Here is a 23,840-nt window from a genome sequence, read left to right as displayed (position 1 = left end):
AAAAATCTCCTCTTCAAGCCTCCTCTCACTTTAAATTTATGTCCTCTGGTTTTCAATTCCCCACCATGGGGAAAAAACTGTGGCTAACATCTTATCTATGTCTCTCATGATTTTGTAAACTTCTATACGGTCACCTGTCAGTCTCCCTCGCTTCAGGGAAACAGTCTCAGCCTATTCAGTCTCTCTACAAGAAGTACAATTTTTAAATTTTACTTTCAAACATAATGGAAATTGTAAATAAATACTGATTTTAAGTCTGAATAACTTTAATCTCAATAAATACATAAAATGCTGGAGGAAATCTATGGAAATGAATAAACATTGAACACCGGTCGAGACGTTTCATAAAGCAAACCTTTAATATGATTAAGTATTTTATTCTCCATTGAGTCGCAGAATCAGACCAGCAAGACACACAATCCATGAATGATTAAAAAGATGTCTGTGTTTCATAACGAAATAAAACAAAAATGTAGAAGTTGAAATATAAGAATTTTTTTCATATTTAACAATCCTTTAAATTTAAAAGAATTGTAAGGCAATTATAATATAAAAGTTGATTTTTAAGTCTGCTTGTCCATCTTTCAGTCTGCCTTGCAGTGGCTGCATTGTACACTATTATGTTACCCTATCTAAAGCTCAAACATTTCTCCACCAGCTACAGAGAATAATCATGCCACTATATGCCACTTGCTCCACCTGCTTTCCATTTGCTTCAACATACCGTGGATGGGCTCACATTATATCTTTAGCTACCTACTAATTTTGAAGCCAACTTGCACAGTCTCTAGCTAACTGCCCCTTCTTCCCCTCCCCACATCTGACAAGCACAATTTCTCCTCCATCTCTCTCTCTCAAAAGACCCTTAATCCATCCAAAACTGTAACTGGTTTCAATTACAGTCTTCACTCAGCTTTCCATTGCTCAGCCATCTCCCCTTCCAAGCTGATGTTCTTCACCACCTTTTCCTTAAGGGTAGCTCACATATTTAATGTAATTTTGCAATTTCCTGAAGAAACACTCAATTTTATTTAATTGAATGACTTTAGTCAGGGTCACCGATTCCACCAAAAAGTTTTAAATTACAATGCCTTCAGAACATCCAGAAAAGTACAGTCACAGTCAATGCCTACATCACCGTTCAACTCTATCAGGCACGCATTAATAACTTTACTTTGATATTTTTCTTTTAAAACTCTGCCATATCATGAGGCAACATTTCTGATTAAAAGGCTTTTGCTCTGCCTTTACCTCACCTTTGAAATTTCTATACTTTCTGAAAGAAATAACTGTGAAGAGAGAGAAATGATGAACAGGAAATATAACAGAAATAATTTTAAATCTCCTGATTAATTTTCTTCTAAAGAAGTTCAATTCTATGTTTGTACAATTTAGTTGTTCAGCAATATTTATAAGTCATTACACGATTTAAAACTCACATTTTTGAAGACAATAATCTTCTTCATCTATTTCTAATCCTTAATTAGTGGGTAATTGTCCAAAGTACAGAATCAGAATCAGGTTTATTATCACTGACATATCACAAAAGTTATTGTTTTGCAGAAGTAGTACTGTGTAAGACATACCAACACAGTCACTTCCATACAGCCTGGTACTGCAACAATATACCCTTTGCGAAGCAGGGTATCTCACATCAGCTTCTAGATTTCTGCATTTAGTTATGCACATACAGACCAAAGAAGTTCTCAAACCTTGTTCACAAAACTAATGAGCACTTGTAGCCTCTTTTCTTAATTACAGTGCAAGTCTGGCCTAGCATTTTGGATGACTTTTTGAATGATTTGGACACTTGAATCTTTTAATTTAGACTTCAAACATCAGCAGCATTTTGTATTTAACAGACAATGCATCCAGTTGTATTTGAATGTTCAGGACAGATTAGAAAATGCTAAAAATTGCTTCAAGGTTTTTAGAAACTGAAATATTCTTTTTAAAATCATAACAATATTCCTCTAGAATTCTATTTTTAACAGTACCTTATATTTAAAGTATTTTACATATACGCAACGTACCATTACAAATAAATCCAACTGAGCAGTAGAAGCACTAACCAATTCAGTATAAACTGCTCACAGCCTATATTAATATTCAACAGGAATTTTGTACAAAATGTTTCATTTGATACTGACAATGGTGATATCTAATACTATGTCACCCCAGGATGGCTATACTTTGTTGCAAAATTACCCAACAGTCACAAGAACTGACATTTAGAACCTAGTTCTTGCCTAACAATTATTCAAATTTTCTGGCAACAAATCCTGAAGTTCAAAACCATACCTGTAAGATATCACAGAGCAGGTCAACTGAAAACATTAAAATAACTGAAGTATGCTTATCATTTTCCTCTGATAAAATTGGCTTGTTTTCTGTACCAAATCTTTTGAATGGGCACATTATATCAAGTCATAATGAATAATATAAATTTTGCAGTTGAGATAAATATTAATTCAGTTTATCTTTCTTGCTTTAAAAATTTCACAAATGAAGAAATCAATGAGGTTCTCAGAAAGCTGGGTTCAGAAGTTTACTGAACTCCTAGTCAGCTATGACACAGGCTTCACTGAGAAAATAAGATCCCTAAATCTCCCATTGCATTGAATTTTAATCATACTCCTTAAGAAAATACAAAGACATTAGAAAAGATTCCAGAAGGAAGAACCATCCACATTTCTGTAGACAGACTGAAAGAGACTGGTCAGAAGAGCAGGTGAGGTATTAGGCTATTTATCAGCATAAGAGTGATGTCAAATGCAAGTGACAAAATTCATGCCAGAATGCAGGTTGGCTATCCAATCTTTGTAACCTGTAAGACCTTAAGACAAATGAACAGAATCAGGCCATTCGGCCCATCGAACTTGCTCTGCCATTCCATCATGCCTGATCTATTATCTCATGCTCCTGCCTTTTCGCCATAACCCAAGATGACCTAAGATAACCTAATAAAGAACAGATCAACTGCCACTTAAATATTCTCAATAACTTGGCCTCCACTGCCATCCGTACCAATAAATTCCATAGATTCGCCACCATCTTGCTAAAGAAATTCCTCATTTCTGTTCTAAGTGGATATCCCTCTATTCTGAGGCTGTGCTCTCTGGTTCTGGACTCACCTACTATAGGAAACATCATCTCCACATCCACTCTATCTAGGCTTTTTAATATTCAATATTTTTCAGAGAGATTCACTCTCCCCCACACACATTCTTCTAAACTCCAGCCAATACAGGCCCAGAGCCATCAAACACTCCTCATATGTTAACCCTTTCATTCCCACAATCACTCAGTGAACCTCCTCTGGACCCTCTCCAATGCCGGCGGACCATTTCTTAGATAAGGGTCTCAAAACTACTCACAATACTCCATACAAACCGCCCAATGCCTTATAAAGCCTCAACATTATATCCTTGTTTTTATATTCTAGTCCTCTCAAAATAATTGCAAACATTGTATTTGCCTTCCTTATCATCAATTCAACCAGCAAGTTACGCTTTAGGAAATCATGCACAAGGACTCTTAAGTCCCCTTGCACCTCTTGTTTTTGAATTTTCTCCTCCTTTAGAAAATAGTGTACACCTTTATTCCTTCTACCAAAGTCCGTGACCATATACTTCCCTGCACTATATTTCATCTGCCACTTCTTTGTCCATTCTCCCAATCTGCCTAAGTCCTTCCGCATTCTGCCAGCTTCCTCAACACTACCAGCCCCTCCACCTATCTTTGTACAGTCTGCAAACTTGGCCATAAAGCCATCAATTCCATCATCCAAATCACTGACATACAATGTGAAAATAAGCGGTCCCAATATTGAACTGGTCACAGGCAGCCAACCAGAAAAGGCCCCCTTTATTCCCATACTAAATCTGCACAAAATTGACCTCACTAGTGAGTGGAATAACAAAGTCAATCAAGACACTAACTAACACGAGAAGTGGATTCTCATTCCACACAATAACTACTACTACTACTCATGGAAACAGCCACTGGAAGCAGTGCACTCAAACACGGAAGCATGGGAAGAATACCAATATTAAAGCGAGACCTAAAGCAGATCCTTGCAGGCCCATACTCCCATCGATTCTACTTGCTAATGACTGAATGGTGGAAAATAAACTGGATTACCTGCATCTGCATCTGAAACAGAGGGAGATGAGGGACAGTGGCACACTCATCTTGACAGAAACATGGCTTCAAGATACCTTTCCAGACTCAGCATCCAACTAGATGGCCTAGTTTCCTTTCGGGTGGGCAGAAATTCTGAGACCTCCGACAAGACCCGTGGAGGAGGTCAGTGAATCTACATCAATATGAATCAATGCGTTAATGTCTTGGTAGTAATGGTCCACTGCTCTCCACAGTTAGTTTTTAAATGGTGAAGTACAGGCCCTTCTACTTACTGAAGGAGTTCACTGCCATTGTAATTACTGCTGTTTACATGTCCCCTTGTGCTAGTGCTTGTGAAGTACTGCAGGACCTCTGCAGTACAATCTGCAAACTCCAGGCCATTAACCCCAATGGTGTCTTCATTATTGCTGGTGACTTCAATCATGCCAACTTTAAAAACAGTCCTACTAAAGTTCACTTGTCAACTTCACAACCAGAGCAGACGATATATTAGACCTGAATTATACCAACTTTTGTGGAGCACACAACACTATCCCCCACCCTCACTCTGGATAGTCAGACCATATATCCTATTTGCCAATCCCTGCTTACAAACCACTAGTTAAATGAGTCAAACCTATTCACAAGAGGATCAGGACTAGGCTGGAAGGTGCCATCTCAGCACTGCAGGACTGCTTCGAAATCACAGACTGCAGCATATCCAGGGAGGCAGCCACTTATAATCATCAACATTGATGAATATTTGGGATCGGTGACTGGCTAAATAGGAAAGTACATTGTGGATATTACCGTGATTAAATACTGCACTGCCCAAGCACACTGGAAATCATGGCTGACTGCAGAGGTTTGGGCACTGCTTAGGATTTGGAACACTGCCTTCAGATTGAGAAACAAGACAGCTCTACGGTCAGCAAGAGCTACACTCTCCCATACCATCAGGAAGGCAAAGCAAGAAAACCACAAAAATCCATAGTCACCAGCAACATGCAGAGCATGTCAACAATAGTGACACCTCTCTTCCTGATAGGCTGAATGCTTTCTATGCATGACTTGACTAAATAAGTGATGTAATATCGAGGAATGCTCCTCTCTTCCTAAGGAACAGGCACACTGTGTGGCCACAGCTGAGATGTGAAGGACCTTAGCCTCGGTAAACCCATGAAAAGCTGAAGGGCAGAACAACATAACTGGTCAGGAGCTGAGAAACTGAGCAGCCCAGCTAAAAGAAGTCTTAATAGTCATTTTTAATAGCTCTCTGAAAAAGTCCACTGTCCCTGCAACCATCATCATTCCAGTGCACAAGAGGGCAATGGTAACTGGCCTAGATGATTACCACCCAATGACACTGACTTCAACAACCATGGAATGCTTTGAGCGGCAGGTAATGGATCCCACCTTCCAGCTACATTGGGACATTTCCAGTTTGTCTACCACTCAAACCAGTCCATAAATTATACCATAGCCTCAGCCCTCCACACCATCCTATCCCACCTCGAAGACTATGCCTGGTACACCAGGATACTGTTCATTGACTTCAGCTCAGTGTTTAACATGATCATCCCTCAGAGGCTGGTGGGACTCAGCACCCCTCTCTGTAACTGGATCTTGGGACTTCTTGATGGAAAGATCCCTGTCAGTCTGAGCTGGCAGCAACATCTCAAGTTCCTTCACACTAAGAACTGATACCCAACCCCATGCACCCCCCCCCCCCAGGGTTGTGTGCTCTGCTGTTCACAGTGCTGACTCATGACTACACAGCCAGATCCAGCTGAAAACACATCATCAAATTCACTGATGATACTACAGTGGTTAGCCACATCAACCATGATGACTCGGCATACATAGAGGAGGTAGAGAGTCTTGTCAAATGGTCTGAGAACAACCACCTGAGTCTTAACGTAGACTTCAGGAAAGCACAGGTTTACCATTCTCCATTGCACATAAATGGTTCTGCTGTGGAGAGAGTGGAGAGCACTAAGTTCCTTGGAATGCATGTAACGGACGATCTAACAGACGTGTGATATATATTGCCTTGTTATTCTTTTCTCTTGCACTACTTATTCGTTTTTGTAGTTTATAGATTTTTAAGTCTTTGCACTGTACTGCTGCTGCAAAGCAACAAATTTCACTTTATATGTAAGTGACAATAAATCTGGCTCTGATTTCCACTCCAACTAATACCCACACTCCCATACAAGGCTCCCAGGATTAGTCCCATACATGATCAGGGAGCAGGCAGCAAAGAACAGAACCCTTTCCCAACTTTTTATATATATGTTCTTTCAAAGAATGTGGGATCCACAAACTAACCCTACATTTAACTGTCCATCTCAGTATCAGAAATTAAACCCATCTGGTCTTGGCATGTTCTTCAGAGCAATATCAGCCTAACCACCAGCCTGGTCAGTAAATCTGGTTGAATTTTGGCTAGGTAAGATAGATTACAGTCATTCTTCAGTACATAAGAGTAAAGAAGGAGGAAATGATTGTTACTCCAGATCCAATGCAGCATAAATATACAATAAGCATAAAGAACATAATAAATAAAAATATATTAAGATTAGCTTATCTACATGGAATAATCTTATGTATTTATATTTATTGTGCTTTTTCTTCCTTGACTATTGGGTTTCAGGCTCCTGTACCTCCTCCCTGACAGTGGTAAGGAGAGAAGAGCATGTTGTAGATGGTGAGAGTTTATTGATAGATGTTGTATTTTTGGGCCACTGCTTCTTGTAGATATCATCGATGGTGGGGAATTATCCATACTAGTTAAATATACACCGTACATGAGAAAAATGTTGTTCTGTATCCTTAGCTTCCCATTCAGAGTTACAGAGTCTGTCTCAACAGTTGTAGAAATTTTGAGTTGATCGAAGAAAATTAGTAACAAAAGCAGCGGAGTTGGCAAAGACAAAGGGTATGAGCTATAGATCATTCAGTGTCCTGCCATCAAACACAAGACCTACAAAACCAATGTGACAACAATCAAAGCATAAATTATAGTCGAGGCTGCCAAAAGGCAGCCAGCTCTAATCTGTTTTACAACAGCATGAGATTTTTTAGCATTACTGTTTAGACAGTTCACGGCTGATAGACTGGCAAGTGTATAAGCATTGATGCTTCAAAATGTTTGTTAGACGATCATTATGGCAAGATGCAAGTGGCGTATTTACATTAATAATCCTTGGATGTTTTATTACACCATCCAGCTGAGTTAGAGTATATGGAGGTAGCACCAATTGTTTCAGTTGCCTCTACTCCCAATATATTTCAATTTGCAGGATACACTGTTCCTATATCTCAAGAGTCACCCTGTACTCATTGATTCTATACTTTTGAATGTAATACTTCCCATAGGTTTCATTTTTGTAGTAATTTTCCATCTTATTTCACAGAATATATTCTTTGCACCCCCTTCAGGTTGTTGTACAAATTGTAATCCTACCATAGCATTTCAGTTTCTTCCCTTTCCCGGGAAATCCACCTAATTACTGGCAGGTCTCCAGTGGCAGCCTCGGAAATTTGTCAGGGTCACCAGAGGCACTGGAAAACCAGTCAGAAAATTTGCTAATGCAATGATCCTGTGAGAATTTGAGTTCTATCATGTCAAAGTTGGTGCCTCCAAATAATATGCAAATTTTGTAAAAAATTATTGTTTGGTAACTTGCTCCAGGTTTGTACAGATTCAAAATAAGGACAAACAAAATGACTCTAAGCATATTCCAATATTAACAATATGCAGTACATATCATAGGAGTCTGCAATTATTACTTTACATTTGCTAAAAAGCATTTAAAGATTAACACACCAATGCATATGCATCTTACATGTATATAAAGCAGAAGAGTTCTTTCTGAATAGCTTAATAACTCAATGTTATTTATTACTTCACTTTGTATTGCAATTCCAGGTTACTGAATCAATTTGGATTAAATAACTGAAGATACTCAAGAAATCAGGTCTTTCAACAGTAGTAAACGTACATCATGAGTATAAATAAAATTAACTCCATTTGATCTTACACACCATGACATGAACGTCATCATTCCTTAAAACTATATCTGTCACTTTCCCAGAGGCTCCTTAAGTGCTTAAAAATAATTCAAACAATTGTCCATACAGACAATTTGCTGATTATTCTACTTTTTTGCAGATACTTTTTGGAACTTTTATCAATTTGTAACTTTCTAATGCAGATAAACTTACTAGAAGCTTAAAAAATATTGTTTCCCAGCCTTGATTGTATTCCAAGAGAGAAATGATTAATATAGAACATAGAAAACCTACAACACAACACAGGCCCTTCAGCCAACAAAGTTATGCTGAGCATGTCCGTACCTTAGTAATTACTAGGCTTACCCATAGCCCTCTATTTCTCTAAGCTCCATGTACCTATCCAAAAGTCTCTTAAAAGACCCTATCATATCCACCTCCACCACCATTGCCGGCAGCCCATTCCATGCACTCACCACTCTCTGTGTAAAAAACTTACCTGACATCTCCTCTGTATCTACTCCCAAGCACCTTAAACCTGTGTCCTCTGTTGGCAGCCATTTCAGCCCTGGGAAAAAGCCTCTGACTATCCACACGATCAATGCTTCTCATCATCTTATACACCTCTATCAGGTCACCTCTCATCCTCCGTTGCTCCAAGGAGAAAAGGCCGAGCTCACTCTACCTGTTTGATGTGGAAATTTCACCCTATGATGGTTCAAATAGACTGAATTGCCTTTTCACATTTAACTTCCTAACCGATTTCATAATGTTATTTTCAGTGTACCGATCATAATGCATGAACATATATGATGTGTAAATTTACAGAATTTATTTACCATTCTGTTCTAACTTTCCATGAGCTTGTATGATTAATCCACACTGATGACTTATTGCAGCAAATCGCTTCTCAACTTTACTCAGTTGACTAAGCTGATTTTCCTTTGCTATGTTCTGCAAATGTACTTTTTGCTCCTAGAAAACAGTAAATAAATGCATCTATCACCAATTCAGTTTCAAAAACTTACGAACACTCCTGAAGTTAGAGTGTCATCACACAATGATGAAATGAGGTCCTGAGTACATATGAATCCACTAAAGAGGGTTTGAAAGGGGGAGGAGAAGCCAGCAGGACCTGATCAGGAAGGGAACAATTGATGCTGAGTGGTTCATGTGTTTATAAGTAATAAAAAAATCATCAAACTGCATTTATATGTTGTTAAAGAGATTCTAAGGTACTCTGCAGAAACTGACAAAAATAAATTCAACCAAGCGGTAAGACAAATGATTGAAAAGGTGATCAGCAGGACCACTTTTAAAGGGAAAAAAAGGAAAGCAGAGAGATTTACAGAACAAATTCCAGCAATGAACACTAATGTTATACTGTGGAAGATATATAGTAGATCAGAAATAAAAAGTGGAGTAAATTAAAATGATCCTGAAGGGAAATGAGCCAAGATTTAAGAATTTTAACATTCTTCCAATGGTAGATCAGGAACTAATACAGATTACCAAGGTCAGAGGTGAGTGAGAGTGTGTTGGATGAAATATGGAGAGTGGTGTTAACGAAGTAAGGATTAAACAACATAGAGGGTGAGAAGCAAGCCAGGAGGTCGCTGGAATTGGTCACTCTGGATGCAAAATCAGCAGAGACCATTGGTAGGGAAGGACAGGGTTCACGGATTTGAGGTTATCAGGTAACAGAGAAGGATAATGGAAAAAGAGAAAAAGGAAGGAATCAATGTAAGGGAAAACAGATGAAATTTTGGTTCTTTCACAACAAAAGTTTGGGACAACAGCAGAAGCATCAAGAAAGAATGGGTTATGACCTGCATGAACATTCAACCTGGCATATATAACTACAATACACAATTGATTCAGTGTCTATTATATTAGAAAATATAAACAAGTTTATAATATTGTTTGTATCAAATACTTTTGCATTTCATTCTGATCAACAAAATGAAAATTTTTGACAGTCATGTCTTAAGCAGATTTTACAAAAAAGAATCATCAGTAACTACTGCCTGAAATCAGTTAAACAATCAGGTAAATGATTGAGTTTGAGTCTCCAACCGTTGCTTTCCTCTTACAATTTACTGTAGGCCCATTCCATTTATGTTTTGTATTTCATTATCTGGCCTGACAATGACTGGATAACAACATAATCCTTACCAATTCACTTAGCTTCTTTTCCAGGTTATACTTGGAAACCTGTGTGGAAGGTGCATATTTGCTGTTAATATCTCAAATGAAAACAACCGAGGGGGTGAAAGAAACAATTGCTCAAAACCTGTATCACAAAAATCATTTTAAAACCTACAAGCATGATGTGATTCAACATCACTTCTTTCTTGTAATGAATGTAATAAGCATGAGCAAAGTATCAGGGAAAAATAGAAAGCATAAAAATATTTACCTTTCCAGTTCTACTGTACTTCTCTGTGATGTTAGTTAATATGCCTAACATACAATATTTAATGTATTACTTCCAAATATATTACAATATTATGCTCCAATTCAGAAGAAAATTGTGAAGGACTAGGTTCATTTAAATTTATTGCACTCACCATATTTTGAATTAAATGCTTTTTTTAAATCTCACACAATGTGTTTTAAAGAAACCTTTGGAGACTGCAATCCTGTAAAGCAAGATCAGCTGGCAAAAAAATATTTCAATTTAAACTGGTGGATGAACCCAAACCCTCAAATGAACAGCTATGTTTTGCTTACTGCATCATTGCAAAAAGCAGTTTATTTTTCAAACTTCAGTATTCCTTTTTTTTTGTTTTCCATACTCTGATTTAATTAAAATTCTTATATAAACAAAGTAATTAGTTACTTGTGTCACCTTTTGCTTGTTTTAATCATCTACTTAATACAGGGTGTGCTTTCAAAATCTACGGAATACCTCCTCTTGCCTGACCTTTTACGCTGTAGCTGTAAGGATTTGTTTGGCTTGTTCAGTCTGTGACATAGCATAGGTGATGTATAGGGTTTGCTGTGCTCTGTTGCACATGACACATAGGTATTGTAGAGTAATAAAAAGAACTCCAGGCCTTCTCTAAGTGAGATAATGGAATTTTTTACATTAAATGATATTGAGACCTATATAGATAAGACAGTATGATATTTGCCAGCACTTATGAGGTCAGAACTATCTAGTCCAAGAGTTAATATAGAGGTTCCAGTCACTGGCTTCATTTTGGATACTGCTTTTTCAAGAGCTAGCTATCAAATTACTCAGGTAATCTATCCACAGAAGCTCTTTACCTAGTCTTGATGTGCTTGAAACAACTTGTACTTTATACAAAATGAATCCATTCTTACTAAAAAAATAGTAATTATGTCTAGTCCTTCTATATGATATTTACTTAATAAATTATTCATTTTCTTGTTAATATGACTTGCATTAATGGAGCAATAACAGTTATCACTGTGTCAGTCTAAAATTACAATTATTGTTTATTCCATTTTAATGTAAGTGTACATATAAATAGCACAAACATTAATCTGTTTGTGCATGTACATTATTAAAGATTCAAAAACCAGCTTCTTTGATAGATTGAATTTAATCCCAACCTTCCTAGGCTGATATTATTGTACAAAAATAATAAGACACAATTGCTAATATAGCTTATTTACTGTCTACTATTGAATCTTTTGTTAACAAACTGATACACAATTTGACAATTTACTCCAATTGGTAAATGCAGAATTTTATAACCTTCACATAATTACAAAATATTACCTGCCTCTGGTTTACTGGTTTTATATTCAATTGTACATCACCCTTGTGTTAGTATATTGATAATTTATAAGCAAAACAATAATTGTTTGATTAAAAACAGGCAATTGCATAACTTTAATCAAGTCTGTAATATTTCGTAACTCCAACATGTTAAAACTAATTGAAAGGAAAACAAGGAGCCGGCAGATAAGCATATGTACTTCGTTTTTACTTTAAGCAAGACACATGGAAATGACATGATGGCTTGACGTACATACAGTATAACCATAATGAATCATTTAAACGAGTAAGATTGTTTAAAAAACAATATACTTACGACATTACTCAAATATTACTGTAATATTAAATACACAACAAAGTGCAATAGAATTGCCTTAAGATATTACAAAGTTTGAAAATTGTCTTTGTAGCATCTAGTTTATTTCGGCAACTATTCAAGTTAAATTTGAAGTTAAAATGCTTAATTATGATACAATGCTTTTTTCAGATTAAATTCATTGTTTCCTTACCATTTGGCTCATCAAATCTATGTTACCTTCACTAATTTTCCCTGCTACTCAATCTTCCCACATTCTCATCAACTCTTCCCCACCCTCTCTTCCTTCCACCCCCACCAGTTCATACCATTCTATTCATCAGACCTGAAAGTCTTTGGGATGTTGAAGGATGTAGTCATAAGAAGATGGCATAAATAGCACCAGATATTAGGATTGGTCCCTGGCCACAGGAGGTATGAGGCAGCATCTCTGCTGGTTCTACTACCTTGCAACCATATTCATCATTATTTCATATCCTACATCCTGCATCATTACTATTATTTTGAGAATGTGAAATACCGATCCATGTGTTACCTGTAATACTTTTAATTCTTCCTTCAGCACACTAATTTCCCTTTCTTTTGACTCCAAGGTAAATTGGAATTTTCCCTGTAACAGACAGTATACATTATCTTATCATCTGATCTACAGGCATTCTTCTACATGCAAAGAACTTCATTAGGAGATGCTGAATAAAATGAACAGTTTTATTATATTAAAACAAAAGAAAATTTATATTTGTTTGTCCAACAGCTTATTTATTTTTTCTAATGCACTGTATAGCATTCATCCAAACAAAGAATAATTAGACAAACATTATTGGAGAAGCAGATTTTTTGTTTACTTTTTTTAGAGTCATAAATTACATGAATTATCAGCTGCCAACTGCCTATTTCTGTGAAAAGTCAAATTAAAATCAAGATCCATTTCCATTATTAAATTTTAGTTTTGATAATTGTGTTGACAAAATTCCTGGCAGGAACAACTTTGTAGATCTTCCTTTAAGAGTAATATACTGATCATTAATTACTAAAGTCAGTTGCATCTCACAAAGTATAAAACTGAAACAATAGCTGCCTCAGAAAAAGACACAATAACCATAAAGTCAAAAAGGCATTGAAACTACAAACTTAAAAATAGAAAATGTAGGGGAAATGTTCATCAGACCAGGTAGTTTCTGAGGATAAAGAAATACAATTAACACTTCAAGTCAATTAACTTTTTCCCAAGCTGAGAACATTTCCCAAACAGATTTGTATAAACCTGCAGAGAAGGGGGAGGGATGGGAAGAACAAAGTGAGCTTGGAGATCAAGATGGATGACACAGATTACTATTGATTAGGAGAGGGTGCTGCAGGCTTGTTAATGTCAATTAATCTGTCCAGAGGGCATTTTAATAGAAGAACAGAGCATTTACTACACTTGATTTTAGCCAAACGACTGAAAAGTGAAGAACAGAGAGGATCAGAAAACCTGTTGGAAAAGGTGATAACCAGATCACAGCAGTTGCTGGATATCTAAAAGGAGGAATGCCAGCAAATCAAGCTATAGTTAGAGTGAGAGAAATATTTGGGGTTTTAACTCTATTATGGATACCGCCTGACCTAAAGAGCATTTCTAGCATTTTCAGTTTTTGCTACAAGATTCTGCCGGTATTTTGCATTTCAATACCTGGCCAGTTCTTATGCAACTTTTTCTCTCTCTGCAGATATGGCCTAACCTACTGGCCTTTCCCAGAATTCTCCTGAGTTCCAGATTTCCAGAAACTATTATGTCCAGTATTTCACAATTCCAGCAGAGATTTTCCCCCTTTCTCTTCTCTGTCCATCCTCTATTTACCTCTGCTCCAGAAAGACTTTATATAGGCAACAAAAATTTAGCAAGTAAGTTTTTAAAATAATGTGTATTCTTCTATGCAGCTATAGCATTCAAAGTAAGTAATACCTTTTCTTCTTCCACTGCATTTATCTGGGTCTGAAACTGTAAGGAACAACTCCAGTTATTATCAATGTTTACTAAAATAAAGTGAAAAAAGCCCATGTCATAATTCCCTTCCACTTGGTCACAATTTACTTTTATACTTCATAGGTTGCATGTAATAAAATTTAAGTCATTTCTAAAATAAAGTATTTTTGCTTGCACTGGTACAAATCTATGCAAGATAATTTCTGTCTTACTGCTATGTTCACAAATAATTTGTCAGAACATTCTAAGAAAAATCAACAAATAAAATATGCGCAAGTCAATATTTTATCTAAACTGATGAAAAACATAATGAAAAATACTAGATTTAACCAGTTTAGGATAGCCCACAAGAACCCAATGTTGTTCTAAGAATTTCAGCTTAAAAGGTGTGGTGTTGAATAGATACTTTAAATGTGAAAATAATTGATATACCTAAATGAAAATATGCAATTTTAATCTTAAGGCATGCTATTAAGAATATTGCCTTTTGGTTTTAACCAGTAATTATTACTTATCTTTGGTACTGCCTTATGTCCATCGTATGCAAACAATGGAATGGTTCAAAATATTACAAAAATACTTTAATAATAAAACTTAAAACCCCATATTCCAACAATATAAATAGATTAAACTGTAGAGCTTTTGCATTATTAAAATTTATGTACCATTAGAATTTAATGATCTTATGTCACAAATTCTTTTATTGGCAAACATTTTTTTTTCTTTAAATCAATCACAAAAGATACATACCTGCTTTTTTAGGGCAATTACGGCTTCTTCATGCTGACTGGATAATGCATTGTACTGATACTGTAATGATTCCTGCTTTGCAAATAAACATCAGTGAACCAAGCTATTGTCAATAACTAAAGGAAGCAAGTGTTAGCCTTTTGTGAACACCCAGAAGAGATGACAATATTTACATACAACAGTTTTGTAATCAATACATCTGTGTAGAAACAAGTTAATATATTTTAATTATAATTGTAAAATGACTGAGATTATCAAATTTCAATGTAGTACAGTTCATTTGAGCTTGGATTGTTCTTGTTATATACAATAATTCAAATGCAATTGCTAATTTTAAATAATGTTATATGGCTTAAAAACAGAGATTAATGAGTACTATCACACTTTGCAGAGTGATCAGGCATGAATTTTTAAGTAAAGACTATGTGCAAATATAATTTTCTGGGTAAAGGGGGCAAGGACAGAAAGAAGAAAAAACTCTAAAACTTCTTTATGAAATGACTGAATGTACAGTTTATCTGAAAAAACTCTCAAGTAGAAACATACAAATCCATCATCTAGGTAGGGTTACATGTCTGTTTGTCACTAAATGAAGTTGTTTATTGTGACAAAGTTGCCAAAGACTTCCGCAATTGTTTTAAAGAATACTGTCCATTATTAATGCTCTTTAACTCTATGCATTTCCCCAATAAAAAGCAATTGAACATTTTTAAAAAAGCATTCCTGTTGTTCCATATATAAAATATTTAATTTCTGTTTTGTGAACATTTTGTCTCTTCCTTCCAAAATTATTCAAGCATCAATTGATTCTACAAAATCAATAAATGGCATATATAGTTTAGTATCTAATTCCATCATGACAGTCATCATGTCATGACCATTTTATTTTCCTCAATGACTACCTGTCTTTCAGTGCTTATTTCACATTTGTTAGTCACCAGTCATATAGCTCAAATCTTTTTTTCTCAATGTTAGTTTTCTAATCAATAATATTCCTCAGGAATTAAATTCTTACATGCATAAACCATGACAAAAACCATTAATAGCAATGCAGAAAACAAAATTATTAATGTTTCTAGGCTCGAATCCAAAAACTCTCAATACCTATTACAGGCAGCTTGCCTCACCACATCAATTTCTAACATACTAAATTCTAAGTACACCCCCTACCAAGTGTTTCATGATCTTCAGCTACCCAGCCAAGGGATTTTCTGGGCTCCAAGACAACTCAAATGTGCACAGGCAGTAAGGCAAGGGAGAAAGATCCTCTGTTAACTGAAGAGAAAGAAACCCTTACTGAAGCAGGGGGAGGTGAGGTACGAGAGGGCAACCAATAAATCTGGATGCCTTCAGACATGTTTTTAAACAGGATACATCAAGAATCATTGTAAATATTTATTGCACATGGAATTAGGGATTTCTGCTCTGTACATTGTGATCAAGTTCATAACTAATTTTGTTCACTACACAGGGATCAAATGCTTTAAAATGACAGACAGTTCTGTTTTTTTTAAATCAACAACCATTAGCTATGGAAGCTGCACAAGAACAGTTTTCCAAATGCTCCCAGTCTAATCTGGTTAGTTATAACTTAGAGAGTTTAATATAAAAATAGTTTAAAATAAATAGATGAAAAAGCAATTTTGTAAGGTGCTACTGTTTTAATCAATCTATAAAACAATTGTACATCAGACTGCCAGAAGTCACAATAGGAGCCTGCTGTTGGGATTACCCAGAGACAAACAACCTGTCAACAACCCGTCATAATTCTATTTTATTTATTCAGAGTAGCATGACACCAAAAATAAGTGGCCAGTTGTAGAAAGGGCTGTAACTTCCCATCAAATAATAGTGCATACATGCGTGTTGAGGTAGCAAACAAAAGGAAATTGTGTTAAAAGAACAAACAAATAAGCATCATTGATTTCTTTTATTTCACAAGAGAAATCTCCAAAACCAAATCATCATCACAATCTATTCATGGCTCTTTATTAAATATATCTACTCAAGAAGTATGCATTTTGTATGATTACTAACACTTTACTATGATTTCTGTGTACCAATACAATACCTTTTGCCACTCTAGTTCTTGTTTTTCCACCACAAGGTTACTGATTTGTTCTTCATACCGACTTTCTGCAGCCTAAAACATGCACTAAATCAGTATAAAAACTTAGTAAAATTCAAACTTTAATTATCTCAGCAGTAGTCCAATTTGCTGTATGACTTGGCAAAACAATTCAATAAACTGAACGGACTGTAACTATATTTTATGTGATACATAGCTTTTTATTATGATGATAAAAATAAAGTTGGTAACATTTATACTATAAAGCAAACAATTTTTACTGAAAGCTACATCATACAAAACTGTAATTATTCCTCCTCCACTACCCCAAGGTGGAAAAATAAAGCAAATTACCTCATGCACCTCCTGATTTTTTTTTACTTAGAGGTAGGAGTACATACCTAGTGCTGTGTTATTTATAAGATGTCATTAGAGAATGCTGCTACCATAACAGCAGAAATTACACACAAGATAAAGCACTTAAGTATTTCAAAGTAGAGGATAAAAAATATGCACCAAAGAAAGGTCATGCTTCATTGCTGAAGTTTTACAATGAAAACTCCACAGCAACCTTTAACTTCATCTATTCACCGCCACAACAGCAGAATAAACTTCCACAGCGACAAAGGTAAACTATTGTGTGCACAGTATTCGAAATCTGAAATGACCTTGCCCACCAAATAAATCTGTTTCAACTTCGTGAATATGATTAATTTCATCAAACCAACCAATCTTCTTTACGGAGCAAGACTTCAACATTATACAGCAGACTGCCCTGCTCCTGGCCCACTGCCCACATACCCCACTCTGCTTACTCTGAATTTCTCTGGATGAGAGCAGTATGATAAACTGAATAACCACACATCAGGCAGATATCCTGCAAGGTGGAGCAAGATACAAGCATACTACCTCAGGTAGCACATCCCAAGTCCTTAACTGCAAAACACATTTTTAAAAATATTTAGAATAAATTTAATGAAACCTACATCAGAATATTAACAAATAATTAACATTATTACAAAATAAATTACTCACTTAAATGCACTTACTTTTTCCATCCAAGCCATCTGTGATATAACGCTGAGGACCAACTAAAAATGTATTTTGACCCTCTTCCTTTTTCAAGTTCACTGACAAGCATTTGACTGTTCATAAATGAAATTTCAGGAAATCTATGGGAAAAAATGTTGATTGCCAATGATCCGCTTAAGGAACCCCTAAGCTATCAGCTGCCACAATTTGCCCTATAATCCAGATTATCATTATTACATTCTGATGCTCTGTTGCAGGTGTCATCTTCTGAATAAGGTTGTGTCATGCTTATTTGTGTAGATGTTAAGAGACTCCACGGAACTATTTGAAGGGCAAGGGAGATATCTTCCCTGAGGGTGATCAATAACTTTCCCGTCAACCAAGACCAGCTGAACACAGAACAACTCGACATTAATCAGACTGTTTTTATCTAGAATCTAGCCATATATTGAACAGTTGCAATTTTCACTTGGCAGTAACACTAGCTACACTTCAAATGCATCCCCTGTGTAGGAAATGCTTTGGACCCAAACTTTCCATTCACTTAAAAGTATAATGGAATGTCACCAAGTTATATAAAGTTATGTTCCAAAAATAACTTCACAAGTTAAAGAACAGCAGTTTAAAGGTAATGTACAAAATACAGCTACAACCTAGTTTTCTCAAATCACATACAAAATGCTAGGGGAACTCAGCAGGTCAGACAACAACTATGGGAATTAATGAACAGTCAAATATTTTGGGCCAAGACCCTTCTTCAGGAAGAAGTGGTTAAGGAGTTAAGTTAAATGGTTAAGGAAAGGAGTGACCTTTCAAAAGTTTGCAATGATCAGCTGAACGTGAAAATAATCAGCTGAAAATTATTGGGGAAATAACTTTAAGATGTTGGGAGGTAAGTATAAAGTGGGAGGGGGGAATGTCAAAAGCAGGGTTTCTAATGCATCAGAGAATGACGGGTGTGTGGAACACTACTAGGGGTGGTGTATGAGACAGATACATTAGGGATATTTAAGAGACTAGGATAAGCACATGAATGAAAGAAAAATGGAGGACTATGTGAGAGGGAAGTATTAGATGAATACTGAAGTAGGTTAAAAGGGGGCACAATATTGTGGGCCGAGAAACCTGTACTGTGTTGTAATGTTCTATGTCCATCATTTGCAGTTATGAGCACATCAAGTATATTGTGCAACCAAATGAAATGGAACATTGCAGCTTAACTTGGAATAGACAAAATCTGTTTTACCTTTTTCATTGATTTTCAATTATCTGGTTCCACTGCAAGTAACGGATTTTGCAAGAACACCAGTGACAATAACTTCTGTCAGACAACTTTAATGGAATATTCAAATGTTGCAACTTATTAGCAGATTTATATTTGGCATTTGAGAAAATATATTATTATTAAATTGAGGGGATGTGTATATGGTTTATAATTTTTCAATAATGGTCAAAACAAATCAGTATTGAAATAAGATCATAGCTCTAAGTCTCCACAGGCCGTTAATCTTGGACAAATCAATGATAAAAGGGAGCCAGAAGAAGAAATGATAAACCAACAATTCTCAGCAAATGATCTGCTACATGCTGACAATGTTTTAAGCTGACTACTGGTTATATTACAAAATGGAGCAACCCCTTACTCACTTACCATTTAAGCCTTAGCTCAGCTTGAGTTCTATCTGTGACACCATTACTTCACCAATCATAGCTGCCTCCTTTAAAGTTCATTCCACCCCTCAACCAATGAATAAGTTCCTTGATCCAACAAACTAAACTGCAGTGGTGGAGTCAGTTGAAGTACAAGGAAGCTAGCTATTGGCTACCAGTCCACCAATGCCTTGATTTTTAAATTCTTTCTTTGAATCTCTCTGAAGTCTTAACCTTGGCAATTTCTGTAAATATCTCCTCTGCTCTGCTATCCCTTCAGGAATGCTTTTGTTTCTTTTTCAGTCTAGTCTCTTGAATGACTCCACTTTCTTTACTCCATGTCTGATGATAATGTCTTCAACAATTTAAGCCCTAATCTCTGAAACACCCTCCCAAAACATATGTGTCTCTCCTGCACTCTCACGCATTTTTCACCTCAACTAATTTCTCAATTTTTGGCTTGGTATCATTTTCTGTTAAAAAATACCTCTTTGTAGCATCCTTACAATGTTTACAAAGGAGCTGAACTGCAGGGGCTGTCACTAGAAATTCCACCTTGACCCTAATTCAGGGCAAATTTATTGGAAAAGTGAACCAGCCTCACAGATCACCTATTCAAGAGAACACTATTGTGGTCAATACTACAGGTGCAAAATGTTCTATTTAAATACAAAATCGAATGTTGGTCATGATGCACATGTACTGAAGATTCCTCACTATTAGGGAGATCAAAAATGAACGAAAGAGGATGCAAGTAGTCAGAAAGCACAAAGTTAATGAATGTCTAACCCCATGAAAGGATCTAGATGCTTCACGCAATGGCAGACCTCACTGACAACAGATTGTGTACCATGCCACAGCAACTCCCCCAAACAGCCAACACATTTTTATTTGTTGCAAAAACTTATTTCCTAAGCAGAATGTTTTGATTGGAGAGACTTCTGCTTCTTGACCCTGAACATACTTAGGGACAAACTGGCTTAGGTCAAGAAAGTTTCACAACAAAAAAAATCTGCTGTTAGGTTACTTTACTCTTTTCTGTGTGCTCATAATCTACCTCCTACAAAATTGTAATTTTTCCTTTCTCATGACTCTAAGCCAAATAGTTTTCATACTTCACAGCCTCCTCTGTTTTGATACACTGATTGGGATATCTCAAAATGCCCCAGTGAAAAAGGTGAAACAAAGGGTAAGCTTAAGAAGATTTCTTGGCAACACAACATCAGTTATAAAAACATGATCATCTTACAAAAAAAATAAATCATATTGATAACAGCGTCTCTTTATGATACTTTTTCCAAAGTTTATGGGAAAGAAAGTTGACAAAATCCTATAAAACTACCTTAATTTATGTCGATCCCTTTTACATATAATATAACTGATCTCTAATTCCTGATGAACAATTTCCACTCTATTTTCTAGGGTCAACGACTCAGGTTCAAATAAAACTTACTTGATGTTGTTCAGCAAAAATAAGGTTTCACACAACATTCTGATTTTAGTGCACAAGGTGCCAGCTGGAGGCCAGATAATACAAACGTATAAAAAGTCTGTAATTCATTAAGTTTGGTATCCAAAGAACTCTTCCTATGTCAAGTCAAACATGAAATCATTTGTAGAATCCAAACTGCTTTTGCAACACCTATGTGCTTTTATCAAGAACAGAAATGAAATAACTCAAGTACTGTCACCACTTGTTGGCACTTTGAGGTCAAAGCTTATTTCTCATTGTGAATTAACCTACACTGGTTAAACAGGCAAGACATGGGTGAATTAATCAGCTCAGCCTATCTGCTGAAAGCAGTAGTGCATAAGAAACAGTACCAGAGAGAACTGTTGATCTATGGTAAATAAACCGCACATTGACAACCTATAAAACTTGTATTTAACTCTGGGGAATATATTAACAAACCTCTCAAAAACAAAGCATGCAATCAAGGGAGAAGTCACAAACAAGAGAAAAACTGCAGATACTGGAAATCTGAGCAACACACACAAAATACTGGAGGAACTTAGCAGGCCAGGCAGCATCTCCAGCATTTTGTGTGTGAATCAAGGGAGAAATATTTTTGAGTAGAAAATTAGCTTTGTATCCATGATTCATGGGGAATAAAATGTATAGGAAATCTGACTCTGTAATGCCTACATCAAAAAAAAGGCACAATGAATAAATGTGAGGTTTTATTAAAGTATCTTCAAATTCCCTTCACAACACAGGTCATTCACAGTCTGCTCAAGAGGTAATTTAGAGCTATTACTGACCAGGAGCCAACTGTACCTATTACAAGATACTTTAATCAAGTTTATAACTTTGAACTAATGTCCAGTCTTTTATGAGCCCAATGAATCCTGAAAAAAATAGTTTACTGATAGTACTTTAACTCACAGTGGCCAGGAGAGTGCTGCAGAATAAAAACCTAGGGGTGCAAGTACATAGATTTCAGAAAGTGGTGACATAGGTAAACACAGATGAATAAGGCATATGCTGTGTTTGCCTTCACTGGATGGGACACTGAGCATAAGAACTAGTCTGACATATTATAACTGCACAAGATATTGGTAAAACTGTATCTGGAATATTGTACATAACTTTAATCACTACAGGAAGAATATCATTCAGCTAGAGAGAGTGCAGAAAAGATTCACAAGAATGTTGGCAGGACTGAAGAGCTAAACTTTAAGTGGAGACTGTATAAGCTAGGACTGCTTTCCATGTAACACACACAAAATGCTGGAGGAACTCAGCAGGCCATGCAGCATTTATGGAAAAGAGTACAGTCAACATTTTGGGCCAAGACCCTTCTGAAGGACTAGAGGAGAAAAGACGAAGAGTAGATTTAAAATGTGGGGGGAAGGGGAGGGAGAAACTCAAAGTGATAGGGTGAAACCAGGGGTGGGGGGCTGAAGTAAAGAGCAGGAAAATAGATTGGTGAAAGAGATACAGAACTGGAGAAGGGAGAATCTAATAGGAGAGGAGGGAAGGACTTGAAAGGAAGGGGGAGAAGCATCAGAGGGAGGCGATGGGCAGGCAAGGAGATAAGGTGAGAGAGGGAAAAGGGGATGGCGAATGGTGAAGGGTGGGGGGCCATGACCGAAAGGTTGAGAAATTGATGTTCATGCTACCAGGTTAGAGGCTACCCAGGCTGAATACGTCTTTAGGTCAAGACTCCTCAACAGAACTGGAAAGGAAAGAGACAGAAGCCAGAATAAGGTGGTGAGGGAAGGGAGACTGGGAGGTGATAGGTGGAAGAGCTAAAGGGCTATAGAAGGAGGAATCTGATAGTAGAGGACAGTGGATCATGGAACAAAAGAAAGGAGGAGGGACACCAGAGGAAGATGATGATTAGGTGAGAAGAGGTAGAGAGAATGGGTAATGAAAGAAAAGAGAGAACAGGGAAGGGGGAGAAATTACCTGAAGTTGGAGAAATTTATGTTTATGCCAGCAAGTTGGAGGCTACCCTACGGAATATGAGGTGTTGCTCTTCCAATCTGAGAGTGGCAGTAAAGGCCCTCTGTGGTGGTGTAATGGCATCAGCGCCGGACTCCAGAGCAAAGATTCCCGAGTTCGAATCCAAGTCAGGCCACCCCCAAGCATGTTTTCCATCTGTGCCGAGTTGAGCGTCGAACTAGCCACTCGACCTCGTAAAAATACAAGGGTCGAGTCAGGAACATTCATATCATCTGAGGGGCAAGTTCATATAACGTTCAGATCTGAGGGGCAAGTATTTCCACACAGAGATTGGGGGATATATTAGACTGAACTAGTTCAAATATATTAGTCTGAACTATACCAGAGGAGGTGGTTAAAGCAGGTACAATAACAATATTTACAGATATTTGAACAAGTACATGGATAGGAAAGGATTGGAGAGACATGGGTTAAATATGGTCAAATTGCACTAGCTTAAATGAGCATCTTAAGTTGGGCCAAAGGACTGTTTCCATGCTGTATGACTCTACAATTTTAATAATTCACCATTGTTCCCTGCTCTGACTCTTTGAAAACCCGATTAGCCCCTGCCAATGCTACTTTGCCTTCAGAACCACACCTTTTTTTTCACCATTCCAGTACATATCCAATTCCACATCAGAAGTTACAGTCGAAAAAACATAGCTCACCACCTTCTCAGGCAAGGCAACTAAGATCAAAACATCCCATAACACA

At 36.6% G+C, this 23,840-nt stretch overlaps 1 protein-coding gene across 1 annotated transcript in view; it reads right to left on the bottom strand.

The window, feature by feature from the left end:
• Nucleotides 1-23,840, bottom strand: part of LOC132397397 (coiled-coil domain-containing protein 73-like) — a 139,663-nt gene that overhangs the window by 76,011 nt on the left and 39,812 nt on the right. Inside the window, exons 4-9 of the mRNA XM_059976118.1 lie at nucleotides 16,997-17,068; nucleotides 14,926-14,997; nucleotides 14,155-14,190; nucleotides 12,745-12,819; nucleotides 10,318-10,356; nucleotides 8,982-9,117 (exon numbers count right to left, since the gene is read on the bottom strand). Coding sequence (XP_059832101.1) covers nucleotides 8,982-9,117; nucleotides 10,318-10,356; nucleotides 12,745-12,819; nucleotides 14,155-14,190; nucleotides 14,926-14,997; nucleotides 16,997-17,068 — 430 coding nt within the window. The remainder of the gene's footprint in view (nucleotides 1-8,981; nucleotides 9,118-10,317; nucleotides 10,357-12,744; nucleotides 12,820-14,154; nucleotides 14,191-14,925; nucleotides 14,998-16,996; nucleotides 17,069-23,840) is intronic.

The sequence above is a fragment of the Hypanus sabinus genome, chromosome 7 (assembly GCF_030144855.1).
Source record: "Hypanus sabinus isolate sHypSab1 chromosome 7, sHypSab1.hap1, whole genome shotgun sequence".
Classification (NCBI taxonomy): domain Eukaryota; kingdom Metazoa; phylum Chordata; class Chondrichthyes; order Myliobatiformes; family Dasyatidae; genus Hypanus; species Hypanus sabinus.
Note: the sequence above shows the minus strand (reverse complement) of the source record. Positions and strands in the feature narration are given on the sequence as shown.